At 39.6% G+C, this 17,880-nt stretch overlaps 1 protein-coding gene across 3 annotated transcripts; it reads left to right on the top strand.

Annotated features, from left to right (window-relative positions):
* Positions 1 to 11,501: 11,501 nt before the first annotated feature.
* On the top strand, positions 11,502 to 17,734 carry ska3 (spindle and kinetochore associated complex subunit 3). 3 transcript variants are annotated; one of them, XM_067604332.1, is made up of 12 exons: positions 11,502 to 11,722; positions 11,839 to 11,923; positions 12,026 to 12,087; positions 12,485 to 12,656; positions 12,774 to 13,209; positions 13,367 to 13,431; positions 13,676 to 13,875; positions 14,066 to 14,266; positions 15,172 to 15,354; positions 15,833 to 15,912; positions 16,423 to 16,562; positions 17,254 to 17,734. In XM_067604332.1, the coding sequence occupies exons 3-12, from the start codon at positions 12,043 to 12,045 to the stop codon at positions 17,397 to 17,399; spliced, it is 1,668 nt and encodes a 555-aa protein (XP_067460433.1). In that variant the 5' UTR covers positions 11,502 to 11,722; positions 11,839 to 11,923; positions 12,026 to 12,042; the 3' UTR covers positions 17,400 to 17,734. The 3 variants fall into 3 exon arrangements, with proteins under 3 accessions (XP_067460433.1, XP_067460431.1, XP_067460432.1); XM_067604330.1 differs by lacking the exon at positions 11,502 to 11,722 and having other exon boundaries at positions 11,729 to 11,923; XM_067604331.1 differs by lacking the exon at positions 11,502 to 11,722 and having other exon boundaries at positions 11,729 to 11,923; positions 13,679 to 13,875.
* The last annotated feature ends 146 nt before the right edge of the window (positions 17,735 to 17,880 follow it).

Here is a 17,880-nt window from a genome sequence, read left to right on the forward strand (position 1 = left end):
TTTTTCCCACTGGCATTCTGCGAAGACCCACCCTTACTCTGCCTCTGATTGGTTCTGACCCTGGTATTTTTACCCTAATCCTAACCATCTCACCCCTCATGCCTAAACCTAACCAACAAAGGCAACAAGTATTAGCCAATCAGAGGCAGAGTAGGGCGGGTCTTCACAGAATGTGGGTGGGAAATAAAATAATGCTCCAGAGCCACCAGCAGCAATGGCAGAGCCAGGCTGAAAGTGCTGTATTTTTTACTGTAGGACTGTCAATATGTCACTTTATTAAGTTTTGATATTTATTCAGACGAGGAAGTAACCATTTAGATTCCCAATTTGTGGTCAGTTTATCCAAATAATGCCTATTCAGAAAATTACTCCAGTGTTGTCGGAGATACCGCTGCTGCAGCCTCTAACCCCTAAGCCTAACCCAACTCAGCAGCACAGATGAACTGATCTGTGCTGCACTTTGATAATTGAATTGATTTGAATTGATAATGGTGGTGGGTTGATGCGTTTGGGAGGAGGGGTGGGCTTTCTGTTATATGCTGCCCCCTATTTGTTTGGATCAGGTGGCCAGTTCTTACACATTGTACCTTTAAAAAAGCGACGGATTTGTGTGAGATCCTCAGACCCAACGAGGCAACAATACAGAGTCATTCTGTTATATTTGTTGTGAGACTATGTTTGAACTGAAGTTGGGAGGGTGTAAGAAAAATGGAATATTTAAAACACAAGATATTCTTTGCTTAAAGGTGCAGTGTGTAGAATTTCATGGCATCTAGAAGAACAGAAATGGAATATAATATTCATAAGTATGTTTTAATTTGTGTATAATCCCATGAAATTAGAGATTGTTGTGTTTTCAATACTTTAGAAGGAGCCCTTTATATCTACATAGAGAGCAGGTCCACTTCCACAGAGCCCAACATGTTACACTGCCATGTTTCTACAGTAGCCGAGAATGGACAAACCAAACATTGGTTCTAGAGAAGGCCTTTCGCGGTTTTCACAGTTTTCACAATTTTCACATTTTTCACAGTTTTCGCAAGTTTCACAGCCACCATAGGTTCCCCTACACACTTGGAAGGGGAGGGTGAGGGGGAAGGCTATGGTCCTTTATGAGAATAGTTTGATTTTTGGAAATAAGGTTATCTGTTTTCTCGCAGAGTTAGATGAGAAGATTCATACCACTCTTGTACAGAATAAACAAGCAAGATATGACGTGTTAAATTGTGAGCTTTAGAGGTGTTGGTTATCTGAGGACATCTTCTCATCTTCCTCTAGGCAAGAAGATGAAAAAGTGTATTTCCCAAAATGTCAAACTAATTTTGGGAAAGTTTGTCTGATAAATTTTCAGCTTTAATAAATAATTAACTATACTGAGACAATTTTCAAAAAAAGCTATGTTTTATTTATCTCAGTCTTGCAGGTTGAATAAATGCAAATTAATTGGAAATTACTTTCTTGGGAACATTTTAGTCAGGCAGGAACCCACGTTGCTGCATTTGAGTGCAGTTCCTTTGAGTTCCTGGGTTACTGAAAAAGTTCTTACAGCTAAAAAGAGTCATCATATGACTTGAATGAACAGCACACAGCACATTTATTTTTACCAACCCTGCTGGTCCATGATGCTTAAACACACCAAGGAGATGACAGGAAAAACTACCAATTGTGAGTCCATCTTTCTCCGGATAGAATGTGAAAAGAACTTAATTTTGACGAATACCTAGTTTCTCAATTAGTGAGAATGAGACGCACTTCTTGTTGAAGTCACATTTTCCAATTTTGGCTAATGAAACAGGTGTAGCTTATATTAAAATCATGTCTATGCAGCTTTAATTAGTTGTTCATGAAACTTTATTGTCTGTAGCAGTACACCACTGTTGTGATCTATTCTGACTTTAAAAGCATTTCCAAATCTTATCATGACAGCATGACAGAGGGTGGTTACGACTGTTTTGGCTCATTCTCTTAAACTGAAGTGAGCCCATGGCACTGTGAGGCGGTCCAAGCTCCCCTCTCTTCTTGATATAAACCGTGCAGATGTCACAAAGTCTTTTTGTAAAGAGAAGTATCCAAAGTTATCCAAGGTCAGTACACACATGCCCCTCACTATGCAGATCTTTTGAAGTTATAAAGGTAATGGCTGTGAAAATGAATGGATGAACAGTTATTGAGGTTTTTGTATTATTCATCATTTATTTCATTACATTACAGTACATTTATTTTATGTGAACTTCAAATTGTATTTAATTTACTAAAAAAGAGCCTGTGTTCTTGTGCCAGCAGGAGAGGAAACCCAGCATGACACATAAACTTATCACCTACATGTTTATAAATGATAAGTTCTTCAAGGTTAAAGAAACATAACTGTGATTCCTTTGCACCAGAAGGTCAGGTTCTCCAGTCTTTACACATGATTTACAGTGGTGGCTTTGATTGCTACAGTTAGTTATAGAAGTTGCTGCCCTTCTCTCAAAGTAAAACCTTGTGCTACTGCTGTGCACTGCAAATTTTTCATCTCATTACACACACTGAAGTTAAGTTTGGTGTGTCAAATTATTTGTTAGATAGTTTCACTAAAATTCACTACAACTGCACCGTAAGGGCAAATTTAGCATTTCTTTGCGCCTCAGTGAAAACACTGGGCTTCACTTTACTTACTAATACATTTATGTAAATCAGGTCATAAAGCAAACAAGTCCTTGAAAAGAGCACTGCACAAATAAATCACTTGTTCAGCACCAATTGCACACAGCAATTGCTTCAGCATTAAGCCTAATCCACTGAGTCTGGCTCCCTCACACCCTAAAGCCCCTTGATAAGTGGACTCTGGATTGATGTGAGTTTCTAGGATGAAAACTTGTGCGTACAGCAGTGACAACAGCAGCTTCTAAATAGACAAACACTTCAGAAGTCTTTACACTGCTCTTCAAACAATCTTAAATACACTGTAATAAGGGGTAGATGCAGGTCCAACCTAGGTCATGCCTTTAATTATGTTTAAAAGATAATTATACAATACATGACTTAACACGTTTGTGACTGATGCAATTTCTGTTAGGTCCATTGCCTCTCACAGTAACAGGCTGGATCTGCGTGTCTTGCTCAGGGGCATTACAGAATGACAGATGGACTAATGGACACATGACTTTTGTTTTAAAAAGTGACCATTCAGTCATTTGCAGTTTTTTACATAAGAAATAGGATAGAGAGCTCTATGTGAGAGCTGTATGAGAAACACAAATAGAACTATTGAGTAGGGAGAGCCACGTTGGAGAGGTTCACCACACCATGCCACCATTTCACTGAAAAACAACATATTTAGCCAGCCCGGCATATCGTCACTTACCTCTCCACCTGGGTGTGCGAGCTGTTTCTGTTTTAGCCAGAAAATTGCCTAACTGGAATGAAGAATATCCACCCTTTATCGCATTAAAGAAGATGAACAGCTCCCTGAATCCCTGGTCAGCACTGGCCCTGCTAATGCTATTGTGACTGCAAGTTTTCATTTCCTAGGATGGCATAAGAAGTGAGATGGTTAGGGTTAGGGTAAGAATATCAGGGTCAGAGCAAATCAGAGGCAGAGTAGGGCAGGTCTTCACAGAACATTCTATTGCCATCCTAGGAAACAAAAATCTGCAATCGTGGCCGGAGGGGAACCTGACTCTATTGTGCCATGCTCCAAACCAGCTCCCTCCCAGGCTGGAAGCAAACTAGGTGCTAGACCGAAGGCTCCAGTTAGCTCTACCTCCCAGCAAATGGAGCCCTAGACCACCGTCGGTAAGAGCAAACACAGCAAGAAGAGTCCCTGTTGCATACTGTCATCCTGGGACATCCAGCTGGGCAACAGATTTAACACCCTGAATGAACAGGATTTTCCTCTTCTAAGGGGAGGCCTCTGGTCTCCCTCATCTATGGACACCACAGGGAAAACAGTTGGACTGGCACCCCGAAGTAAGCCTGCCTTCCCCCCTACAGTCACTCCAGCTCTGCAAAGGAACCCTAGGGTGTTAGTTACACAACATCCCTTGGCATAGCAGCCAGTTCCAGCACAGCTCCAATGCCATCCCACTTCACGACTGTGATCATAGGAGACTCCATAGTCCAAAATAGTGTGAGGATCCAGGAAATAGCCAGCAGATTACCAGAGATTATGCAGGACCATCCAAGGTATATTGAATGCTCTGTCTATAGACCACCTAAACCAAATCCAGCTTTTTTGCAAGAGTTCTCAGATGTTGCCCCTCCAACACCTTAGCAAGAGAAATCCTAAACTTATTTGAATCATTTGGTTTTATTTAGTCCGTCCGTGGTTCTACCTATTCCATGGGTCACATTTTAGACTTAGTACTGACATGCCTTTGACTGGCATGATTGACTTTGTTCTCATAGACCTGGCTGTGGAGGATGCTGGTATGTCAGATCATAATACCGTTAGCTTTAAGGCTATGCTGTCTGCCTCTGCTTCCAAGTTATGCATCCCATTTAGATCTTGCTTCCTTAGCACTGAGTCTATGGTCAAATTTTATGAAGCCTTTACCACTGCCACTAACTCTAGCACCTTTCTTATGTCCCTTCCCACCACTGAAGACCTAGTTTGTAATTTAACAGTACGTGTATCACTATCTTAGACTTTATTGGTCCTCTGAGAGACAACAAATCTAAAGCTAGAGCCCTGCCTTGGTTTAATGAACACACTTGGGCTCTGAAGCGCATCTGTAGGAATGCTGAAAGATCATGGAAGGCAAATGAACTACAAGTTAACTTAGAAATGTTGAGAGAATACATGTGCATATATCAGACAGCAGTTAAGGAAGCAAGATCATCCTATTTCTGAGATCTCATTTCTGAGAACTGTCAGTTGTGAGAGAGTTTTATTCAGTGTAATTCCACGTCACCAGCTCCCCCGCAAGCCATGAGATCAAATCCTCTCCTGAAAAATGTGATGAATTTCAAAAGTACTTCATCAATAAAATAAAATCTCTCTTATAATGCTCCAGATTACACCACATGGTGGCGACCCTTCATTGATCCCATCATTTGTTCACCAGAACCATATTCATCTCACCCACTTTGAACCAATAGCTCTTCCACCTTAGAAGAGATAATTACACACTTGAAACCCATATCATGTCCCCTAGATATCATACTCACTAAGTTTCTATTACAGACCTTTGACTTCCTTGGCCCACACAGCTTACATGTCATAAATAATTCACTGGCTACTGGTTGTGTTCCTTCGTATTTCAAACACACCATTATCCAACCACTTTTAAAGAAACCTAATGTTGATCCCCTGGACCTAGTTAGTTAAAGTTAATAGTTAAAGACCAATCTCCAAATTACCCTTCCTCTCCAAAGTCTCCAAAGTAGTATCATCTCAGTTAATACCATGAATGAATAGTTAAGGCATTTTCAGAAATTTCAATCTAGTTAGGTCTCTTCATTGCATAACTGCCCTTCAGAGGGTTATTAATGATCTCCTGGTTGTGTCTGATACTGGTGACTGCTCAGTTCTGATACTCCTGGACCTTAGTGCTGCATTTGACATGGCTGACCATAGAATCTTGCTAGCTTCAAGAAGTGGGTCAGCATCTCTGACTCCACCCTTTGTTGGTTCAAATCATATCTCAACCAAAGAACATTCTCCGTCACTATTGGTAATGCTTCATCTTCCACTGTCCATCCTACCTGTGGTGTGTAACAAGGCTCAGTCTTAGGTCCATTGCTATTTTTTATATATATGCTTCCACTTGGGGACATTACTCGTAAATATAAAATAAATATTCACTTTTATGCAGATGACATCCAGCTATATGTACCAATAACACCAACTGATACCAGTGCTTTAAATACTCTAATATCCTGCCTAGGTGAAATTAAGTGTCGAATACCCAACAATTTCCTTCAGTTAAATGAGAGCAGTTTTATTTGGCTCACTAAACTCTATTCAGTCCATCTGCAATACACTTTAAAATCTGTCAATACATATTAAACCTGTTGCTAGAAACCTATGTGTGCTTTTTTACTCTGACCTTAGCTTTGATGCCCAAGTCAAGAAAACAGTACAGTCCTGCGTTCTTCATTCAAGAAATATCAGAAAAAAAAGATTTTTTTATCCTTTGCTGACCTGGAGAAAGTCATCCACATTTTTATCTCATCATAGTTGTACTACTGTAATTCCATGTACTCTTGTTTGAGCCAAAGTTATCTTTCCCATCTGCAGCTGGTCCAAAATGCAGCAACAATATTTTAACTAATTTAAGGAAATGTGATCACATCGCCCCTATCTTGCCCTCTCTCTGTTCATTTTTTTAAATTTTACAAATTATGTTCAAGGCTAAACGGAGTCTTGCTCCCAATACATCTCTGAACTCCTCACCCCTTATGAACAGAATTGCCATCTGAGGTCCTGTTTCAAGGATCTCTTGGCTGTTCCTTGATCAGGGTTGGTAACTAAAGGTGACAGAGCCTTTGCTGTCAAGGCCGACTCTGGAATGCCTTGTCAGAGGAACTTAGGCTCACTACCTCAGTTTCAACCTTTAAGTCCCTTCTTAAAACACACTTACATAGACATGCTTTTTCCTGTTCTCAATCTATAGTCTCCTTATAGCTTAATTTATATTTATTGTGCTTGGATTTTGTTTGTTAGTTTTGCTTGGTTTTTATCTTATTCTTCATTCTATATAAGCTTGCGGTCTTCCAATGCTCTGTGAAGCACTTTTTAACTATTGTTTTGAAAAGTGCTCTACAAATAAAGTTTTTTATTATTATTATTATTATGATGATTATTATTGACCATAATATATATTATGTGACCCTATGCTAAAATGGCTGAATTTCTGTTATGTAATGTTGTTTCACAGAGAATACAATATTCAGGCTTTCAATTCTGTTTGAATTTTAAGTTTAAAGCCTAAGAAGCACAACCATTGAAGCAGTCAGTTGTTGTTGCTCCCTTTAATGGATTAAAAAAAAAAAAATGTTTGTTCCTGAACCAACATTGTAGACAAAAGGGAATTTGCCAACTCAGCTCAAAAGAAAGACAACAGAAGGTCAGAGCTCTGCTGAATTAAATATTCAGTTTATTTTCATACCAAGAAGATAGATGCAGCATGCTTCATTCCCCACAGGACCTCAATGTTTTTCTGTCACATTTATCTTTTTGGTCTGGAAACTGAATATTTAATCCTGTACAGCTACACTGTTCAATGCTTTTTTCATATAAATTTGTCCTCAAAGATACATGGTATATATGCATTATTTTGTTGAGGCGCCATCTGAAATAGCATCTAATTCCTGAATCTGACATGTTAAAGAAAACATATTATATTAACATATCAGACAGATCAGTTGCACTACAGTTCCAACTGAAATGCTGTTTGTGCAAATCTCTTATTGTGCATGCATGTGTGTGTGTGTGTGTGTGTCTGTGTGTGTGTGTGTGTGTGTGTGTATGTGTCTGTGTGTGTGTGTGTGTGTGTGTGTGTGTGTGTGTGTGTGTGTGTGTGTCTGTGTGCATGCGCTAATGGTAGATTGCCATGTCACCTCAGGCTTCCTGCTGTAGTTAAGCAGGGGTGCGTGCCTCTGTATAATGAGTTGTAAAATAAGAGAAAATTAAACTTTAATGACCGCTGTAGGGAGATAAGTTGACCCCCCAACCCCACCCCTACTAACTGTGCCCTGCACATTCACCAACCTTGACACAGAACTCCCTCAGCTCCCAGCGTTTGGGTTTGCGGTTAAGTATGAGCTCCTCCAGCAGTGTGGGCTGATCAGTCAGCGCCGACACACCCATCAGCCGGTTGTAGAGCGCCGTCAGCTGCCTCTCCAGTCGGTAGTCCTTCACATACTGGAGGAACATCTCCGTCTCCTTCTTGGTGAAGTCTGACTGGGCTCTCACCTGAGAAAAGCAGGTGTCAGAGAGTATTCTTTTAAGATAAATTAGTCAAGCATCAACACTCCCATTCATAGCAGCAGAGGTATGAGTTTTCTCTGTTATCTCTCTCCACTTCTCTCACCACATTTGTGTCCTCTTGCCTATGTAGAGTTATGTAATTTAATCCCATATCAAAGTCCAGAGGACATCTTCAGTGCTTTTAAAAGATACCAAAAGTGTACAGTATCCCAGACCTATTTTTGCTGCGAAAAAACCCTAAAAGTGACATTTACTTGCCAAAGTGTCATTAAAAAACATCCACAAAATTTGCTACAATTTAATCCTTCACCTTGTTGTTTGAATTTCAGCTTGTTTGCGCTCACATCTAGCTGTTTTTTCCTGATGAATACTCAAATTTTCTTCAATATTCTTCCCTCAAAAACAACATATGCTGAAACTCACACTGGTTACTCTGTCCTTAAAATCATTTACATTCAACAGGAGTCACTTTTGATTCAACTAAACTAATCCAGTTTTTCTCTCTAATTCAAATGCTGGAAAAGTTGTGACATGAAATCGCTGCTGTGCACTCTGGTCATTTAAGAGATTTTATCACAAATACATGCTCTATTATAAATGAAAAAACTTTTATCAGTTTGAAATAATTAAAGGGAAAATAAAATGACATAAGCCTATTAAGGTCATGTAAAACTAAACAGATGCTTCAGTCATACATCTGGTCACATAGTGTATCTACATTTACATAATACACTTAGCATGATGAATTCAGCCATGCATCATTTTAGGAAAATTGGCAGAGCGCTTGTCACTTCAAGGTTAATTCCACCTTAATAGCCCTTGTTCATGTTTATAAAGCTACCAAAATCTAGTGTTGCAGTTAAAGGTGCTGAATATCGACAGCTATCGACCTGAAAATGAAAACCGGTAACAAGATCACTGAACACTGTTCAGCTGTAATTCTACCACAGCTATGATAGTTTCTGCCCTGTTGTGTTGATGAGCAATTCACTGAATCCCACAACAACATTACTGCATGAGGGAATAAAAGATTCAACTGTTTATTGAGTTATTACATTTTTATTAATCAATTAATTGTTTAGTTATGAAAATAAGGACTTTTGATCCTAAAGGCCAAGGTGTGATCTTCCAGTTAATTATTTTGTTTGAAGAGTAAAAAAAGTTGAAAATCCATCCTCATATTGAGATAGATTTAACATAAAATGTTTGGGGTTTTTTCACCATTTGGATACCTTATATTGATTAATCATTGACTAATTGATCTTCAGCTGTAACTATTGCGCAGCTTCACCTTTAAGGTAGTCCCAGTCTTGATAATAAAATAAAGAGAAGAAGCAGCCACACTCCATTCCTGCCTTTTTTAAGAATTCTTATCATTTACTATGCTTATCTGAGTTCCAAATACTAAAACAAGAGGCTCTACTGAGTATAACTGCCATGGAAAGTTTCCTCACCGCAGTGCCCAGCTGGTAGTAGACCACAGCCAGGTCATCCTCCAGCCTGTGGACCTCCTGGTCGTCCAGCAGGCCATTGCCTGATGCTCCCAGCTCCTGATCGATTTGGTCCAGGTTCTTCTTGGCCACTTCAGTCTCCTCTGCTGTGGCACTGCCGCCCAGGTAGGAGCAGATGCCCTGCACCAGGACCCTGAGCACCACAAACACTCCTTATTCAGTTTGAACATCAGCAGAGCATGTTCTACATGTTCAAAGTGGAAACTCACCTCACAGTCTGCATGTAGCCCACTGGCTCCAACACTTTTCCAAACAGTGCCATGGCTCCAGAGCTGAGTACTGATGAATTAGCTATGGAGAAAGTGAACAGTTAACTCCACATTCCTGATAACTGGCATAAGAAATACTTGCCATTACTTAGAAATGTTTGACATTTGTGTAAATGTATTCACCGCTGCTTTACCAGACAAAACTTAAGGCTTGTTAAATTCTTTTTGCAACTCAGCTCGAATGTTCTCCCTGTGCAGGTTTGTACTGACCTTCAGTCTGTCCAATATTTATACCCTCTCCAGTATATCTGATAAGAGTTCTGCACACCTCCAGCTACAGCTGCATCTGAAATTGAGAGCATGATGAGGGTATAATAGGGAAATGTTATGTAAATTTGTAGATAAGTTTACGGTTCAAGAGGTATTTATTTATTGTCTATATTTCATTTTCATATTATTTAATTCATAGGGGTTTTAGACATAATAATGCAGGTCCTCAAAGTCAGTCTGTAAAATCAAGGTCAATGTATCTGACCCCTGTTGCTTTGTAGAAAACGGCTCCATCTTCTGGCAGCAGGGACTCATTTTATAGCCTTTTACTTTACACTGTATGGTAGAAGGTGCACTGATATGGAACAATGACACCCATATTTAAAATGGTGATACATATGACAGAAATAATTACTGAGGAAACCAGAAACACAATCCTGAGCAGGAATTAAATTAGAATTAGACTAAAACAGCCATCCATCACTTTGCTCCTTAAAGTCCTCCTCCACTCAGAAATGTGTTTTTCTTCTTGATCCTACAGTTTAAATGTTTGAGCCTCACTGTGCAGCATGATATACGTGCATATGCGGAGTTTGACACTGGCAGGCTGTTTTCACATCCATCTGCTGAAGACATAAAGTTTCTCTGTGTTTATTGAACATCCAATTTTAAGGGGTGGGCCTACCAGCAGGATTTATGACATCACAACTAGTTTGGAGCCAATCCCAGTCCAATATTCAGCTTACACAAGTGCAATGTGGAAACTTGAAGCTTCCAGTGCACATACACTGATAATGGACTTTACAGTGAAGTAGGAGACATATTGTGTCCAGCAGTTAAAGTTATGAGATGAAATATATTTGCATATTTATAGATTCTGTTTTTTTTTTAATGAGTGAGAAGGACTAGATGTAATTTTAAGGATTTCAACAAGATAATTTATTTATTTTTTTTTTTTGTGGAAAACCATATCAGACATAAATTATTATTCAAGGTAGAGTATTTTATGTACATCTTAAAACATGTCTGGAGGGTCCTCCAGACACTCCAGACACTGGTCTTTTAAATATTATTCAGTTGGTTGCATTTGTGCATAGCCGTACACAGATATCTATATTCTTCACCTCTTAAGTCCATCAAAATAGCAACAAAATGTGTGTTTCTATTCAAACCTGGTTCGTAATAAGGCAATTAAACCAATCATATTAGCCAGTAATGGGGGCCCAAGGTACATAAACAAATGGAACAAATACACAGACAAAATTATTCACAGAGAAATGTGCATTCTGAAAACCCCCAGTTATGGATGCCAAAATGAACCATGTAACCTAGATGTGTCTTTTTTCACAACATTAAAATTCTCCAATGTTTTAAAATAATCAAACCGGTTAAATAAATTCTGTTTTGCACAAACGTCTTGTTCTTCAACACTTTAACACTCCTGTGTTTTTGTGAAGAGAAATAAACCCCAAATTTCAAGATAGGGGGCGCTAGTGTGAGACTTTCATGCCCAGCGCATAAAAACCAACAAAGAAGAAAATTGTGTTCCTTGTGTGGCCGGAAGGCATAATTTCTTTTCTTTTTTCTATGGTTTCTTTCCACCCGCATTCTGTGATTAAGAAGTTCTGCGAGTAAGAATATCAGGGATTGGTTTACCCTGATATTCTTACCCTAACTTTCACTCCTCGTGCCTAAATCTAACCAATCTTAACAACGAAGGCAACGAGTATTAGCCAATCAGAGGCAGAGGAGGGCGGGTCTTCGCTTAATGCGGGTGGGAAAAAATAAGGCAGCCGGAAGAGGCGCGAAAATTGAAGGTAGGGAATAGAACACAAACTAACGGCTCGGCAGCACAGCTGTAGGAATTGGTCGGGATATTGATGCATAACACTCTTGTCTGAAAATGGACCCGACGGCGCGGTTCTTCACCAAGTTGAGGAAGCTGGCGGTGACTCTGGAAACAGAAACTGGAAAGCTTCAGCACTCCTTTGAAAACCGCAACAACGACGATGACAGCGGTGAGTGACACACTGACAAGCAAGCCCCGCTGTCCAGCCCTGACAGGCTATGTATAAACCATTTACATTTTGTCAATATAACTGTTAATGTTCACATTTCAGAAACAACGGCGAAAGCAATGCGAGCATATCACGAACTGAACTGTGACGTCAGGAACTTCAAGGTATGATTTCCAAACGCCAAAGTCTTTTAAAATCTCACATTTTAATGTCACACCGTTTTAAGCAAATCATTAAAACGTTTTAACAAAGCAATTAACGTGTGTTCCGTCTAGACGGAATGTGCCAGGATGTACAACGTTGAATACATCGATATAGTGTTAACATATAGTAACTTATCTGTAGTGTAACTTTTCTTACAGTTAGAGTTGAGATGTTGTTAAAATAAACTCGCTGCCTCGCTACATGCAGAATGAATGATTTTTTTCTCATCATGAAGGTTTGTAAACACTTCACAAAGACTTTAAAAGTGCTATTCCTCTATCTGCAACATCAGCCACTATATCTCTATTAACTTTTAAAAGGGGAATTCACATCAACTCCGGTCTGGTCTTCATATAGGTGCAGGTGCAGGATCAGGTGGCTCAGCAGAAAGCACAGGTGAACGAGGTGAGCAGCTTCATTAAGGCCTGCAGGGTGATGGAGAAGAAGGTCACTGATGACATCCAGAGAATAAAGGGACACTGGGAAAAATACGGCTACCAGTCTCCCAGAGATACCCAGAGACCAAACAGTAAGTAATGACTGTATCAGTGGAAGTCAAACATTGTGGACTGTTATTAGTTTATCTGTTTCTGGGTTTCATGTTATTTTCTCTGTATAGTTATATTTATAACTGCTTCTTACACAGAAGCCAAAGTTCAGGAGTCAGAGGCGGAAGACGAAGCAGCGGATGAAAATGAAAACAAGTCAGGAGAAGAGGAGGAAAGCCAGGAGGAGTCTGGAGTGAGCCATTCTCCTGCGGGACCACCACCCTTCACTGACTTGCTGCGAACCCCGCAGCTCTCTGACTTTGGACTGTCTGAGATGCAGCTGAAGAGAACCCTGGCTGGGACAGAATGGTGCGCTGAAGTGCCGCCTATGCCTGAGATGAGCCTCCCTCAACCCACACTCAACGCGCCTGCAACACCACCCATGCCCATAACTCCCAAATGTGCTCTGCGGATGGATGAGGATGAGCTGCAACCACCCCAGATGCACGACTTTGGCATTTCTGAGCACACCATGTGTCTGAACAATGACTTCACCATGGACTTGTTCCGAAAGAACGTCGAGAAGCCCCAAAGGTACAGCATAATGACCATTATGTAATGTGTACAGTATATAACCTTTATTGATCTCTACTGGCAACATGCAGGATTTGCAACAGCACTGCTAGAGTTGTTTTTACAGTCTATACTCACTGCCTCCTGCTCCTGTATCCATGTCTTCTGCCTTCCTCAGCAAACCAACACAGGACCTCCCAGTACCACCAGTGAACTCTCTGATGGAGAGTTTGCAGACAAAAGGTATGAAATTGTTTGCAGTCTATGCCTTGTTTCTGACCAGGCATCCTTGGGTTTAACATTTTCCTAATAGCTGGAAGTCTGATCATTTTAGACTCACACATAGGAGTGGGTATCCCTCTAAATGTTTCAATAATGGTGTCAATATGATTTTTAAAGAATCTGCAAAATTGTGATTTAAATGAGGAACCACTTGTAGAGACCTTAGATTTCAGCTTTACTTTCCAACTGTTCTCATTCCCTTTAGCAGACAACTTGGACTCTCCAGAGCCGCCCGTGTTTTGCACCCCAGGGTTCAAGATCAAAAAGACAAATGCTCATTGCACCCCGTCTGCACAAGGGGGCTCTGACCCAGAATCCCCCGGTTGCCCTGGAAACCTGCCCACCACCCCTGAGGTCCCAGAGTTTAAAACCCCATACGTGAACCGTCTGGTCAGCACCAAAAAGGTATAACTAAATTTTGTGTGAAATATTTAAATTCTGATATTTTTTTTTTAGATTTTTCTTGTATCCTGACATCTTAAAATCGATTTTAGCTTATAACAATGTGATCAAAATTTCTTCATTTCCCTGTTCAGACTCACTGAACCACAGAATTGCTGCTCATTGTGTGTGCCTTCTTGCATATGTTTTGCAGAGTGCACGACAGCCTGAGCCTATCAACATGCAAGCTGACGATGACAGCCACACCTTCGAACTTCCAACTCATCATGCAGCAACCGGCTCCAAACGCAAGTGGGAATACGATGTCCCAGAGATATCCATCATAGGTGTGGAGGACAAGCAGACGCTGGAGATGCCTAACCTTGAGTCTGTTTTGGGAAACTCTTTACAAAGTGTAAGCGTGAAGCATCATTGGTGAAATTTCTATTTCCACAAGTCACACTGACTGCTGTGTTGCAAAATTGACTATATTTTTAGACACGCTAGCGGCATGGCTCTAGGGACGGAAATGTCGGGCTGTCAGTTGGTTGTTCCACCACTTTGTATTAGACTGAAATATCTTGACAAGCGTCAGATGGATTGCCAAAAGATTCACTAGCAAGGATTTATGATAATTCCTCACCTTAATATGGACTAACTAATCACTTGCTCATATAGAGTTTACAAATATAAAATAGAATTTTCTGGATTCTTGATTAGGTGTCCAAACACCACCAGTGTTAGAACCCTATTGTATTTGTCCTGGCTTTCTATTTTTAGATAGATTATGATACACTATAGAGGGTATTATTGCCCTAAAATAGCAAAAAAATGATTGTACATTTAACATTTTGGAAAGCAAATCTTGTAAACAACTAATATCAGTTCAACAAAGCACACAAATCAGCAGCAATGCAGAATTGCAAATGACACACAAAACATTTCTATGTACCAATTTATCAATAAATGTATCACAAGGTAATTATACAAAATATAATGTATTATACTTGTCCCGCACCTAGTCAGTCATGTGGGGCCAGTGAGCCAGGATTCATCATAATTGTTGTTGACTTCTGTACAGTGAAAAACAGATCAAATTGGGGCCATACAACAGCAGCCTTTGGTTGTTTGTTGTTTATTGAGAATGTAGAGAAGTGGTGGCATCAGAGGAAGCTCTGGTTAGGTTAAGATGTTGGCTGGTGAACAGGGAACACACCACATGATGTTTTACTATTACTGTTTTTTCCTGTCCAGCAGAGACTGTTTTGTCGAGCTGATCTAATTGTTTGCCGTTTTACCTGTCTTCCTGTTTGCCTCTAGAAAAGTGCAAAAAAGTTTAGTGAATTTGAAAACATAGCTAAGGATCCCACTGTCAGCCGTCTGGAGCTGGATGGACCCACTCAGCAGTTCAGCTTGGGGACACCTTGCATCAGGGGGGACTACCAAGATCCCAGCACCCCAGAGAGGCCAGACCTCAGCTCTGTTACACAGGACATCTGTAAAGTAAGTCTTTTTTTTCCATGAATAGCACATCTTTCCATTGAAAAGACTGCTTGTAGTTTTTGTCCTAGCTGATTTACTACCAATATTGTATATTTCTGATAAGTTTTTGTAACATAAGTTTTTAGATTTAAATTTATTGTCCTGCCTTCAAGCAGTCTTTGGGTTAATTTCTTGCCATTACAAAAAAACTTACAAAAATCTGTTTGACACAGGAATCAAATAACTTTTATCTTTTTGCTAAATAAAAATGTGTAAGATTCCTGACTTTCAAAACTCATTAAAAAAACCCTGAAAATAGTGATGCCTAAGCATACGCTACATGTACAGAATGTCATAGTCAGATTTCTAACTGGTAAAATTCAACATTCCTGCCATCCTCTGCAACTACATTTACATACATTAGGGTTTACTATGAAGTATATTCATAATCTGCTTCTGTTGTACCTTTTTAACATATGATTTCTCTTTTATTTTGTAGCTTGTGTCCCAAACTCACTTGAAGAAAGCTACCACGGAAGTTGAGAATCCACATGTCAGACCAGAAAAAGCTAAAAACAGGTGAATTAACTGAGAAAACAACACCTTCCCCTTTACGTGCCCGTACTTATCAGTTATAAACATTTGTCCACGACTACAACTCCTCCTGTGGGCGTCTTTAAGTGGAGGCAGGTGTTTCAGCAGATCATGAATGACAGTATAGGAGAACTCAGTTGTGAAATGATAAGTACTGTACATTAATACATGCTTAAAATGTCCTTAAATCTGCTAGTGTTATAAATCATTGCTTATATGCTTATAAATGCTAAATATGGGGAGTTAAAGTAAAGCGTTACCAGATTTTTATAGAATCTCCCTCCTGAAGTTGCAGACCAGCAGACAGCTGCGGGGTGGTAGAAAAGAATATTAAAGATGTTGAGGGAAGTACTAACATTTGTCTCGCATGTTTAGATGATGATTCATGTTCTTAGTTCCTTCTACCGTGTTGTTTTATTTATGCTGTCCTGATAGCATTCATGCATGTAGATTTTTTTAAAAACTTATTTGTATTTTAACTGTCCTTCCATGCAGTCCTCTCTCCAGAGTTGTGACTTTGTCTCTGGTGTCAGAGAGCGAGTTTCAGAGTTTACCAAGCTACCTGAGGCAGATGACTCTGCACAACCTCAACCAGACAGTCAACAACATCAACAACTTCATGGCAGAGTGTCGAGGTCAGTCTGTGGGGTTTACTGGGGGGTGACACTGACATTAGATTGAGTGGGAATGAAGTAAGGAATGAATTAATAATTTGAATATTTACAGCTGCAATTAATGATTGTTTTCATTATCAAGTAATCTGCAAACCATTTTCTTGATTATCGTTTGGTCTATGAAATGTCAGAAAATGGTGGAAAATGCTCATCACATTTCCACAGAGTTCTTGCACATGTCATCAAATGTTTTTGTTTTAGTATCTCGAAACACTGAAGAAGCTGCAACCAGAGTACTTCTGACTTATTCTTTTTTGGCATTTAAAAAAAAAAAGGCTTTATCAAAATGACCTGTCGCTCAAAACCCAGTCAAGACTACACAGATACCAAAACAAGGCGATTCCTTCAGTTTAAATGCATAAAATAAAACAGAAAAGCAGATTATACAGATATAGCTGAATGTTGTTGGTTTCATACTTGTGGTAACTCGTAACATTCAGACAGCTTTTGTTATTCACTTGAAAAACCACTAATTCTACCAAATAACTTTACAGCCAAGCAAAATAAAGTATGTCAGGACCAGAGGTTGCTGTGATAATATCGTTGGTACCTAGAAAAAGAAACAATATGGGACCTATTAAGAAAACTTTTTGGACTTGCAGCTGTTGTCTAATGCATCTAACCCGTGGCTGTTCTGTGGTGCCCTCTGCAGGAAAAAAAACAGAGTTTCAGATGGAGGAGCTGAGGAGGATTACCAGTGTTGGAACCAAGACCCCTGTATACATCCTGTGTCTAAGCGAGCTCAAGAGGCTGGAGCATGTTGGAGGGTCTGTGTACAAACTGAACTTACACAACTGAAGGTGGCTTGGATATATCACACTTTTTGTGACTGAGATCTGGTGTCAACCCAACTCACAAAAGCCTTCTTATACTTTCATCTTCTTGTCGTAGAGATGCTGGACTCTGGCAACCTCTGACTTCACTACATTACAAGAGAACTGCAGCTAATTAAATTTAAACTAAGATAGCCAAATACAAGCATGATGACATCTTTATCTAGAAGGTCTAGACTGTAAATAGTTCTTATGCATGACTGGTAAATAATTTGCACTTTTGTAGATTTGTTATAGATTAAAACTGACCTGTAGTCAGCACACATTGCTGCACATACAGTATAAAATGCCTCATTCAAATTTATTGTGTTTTTATTGTGTTACATTCAAAGCAAAAACAAAGTATAACAATAAAATGTCAAGCTGATGATGGATAAAAGAAGTAAACTTTGATATTGCTGATATTGTGTGATCTGAACTCTAGTATACAGCATATAAAATTAAAG

Source organism: Thunnus thynnus, chromosome 11, assembly GCF_963924715.1.
Source record: "Thunnus thynnus chromosome 11, fThuThy2.1, whole genome shotgun sequence".
Classification (NCBI taxonomy): domain Eukaryota; kingdom Metazoa; phylum Chordata; class Actinopteri; order Scombriformes; family Scombridae; genus Thunnus; species Thunnus thynnus.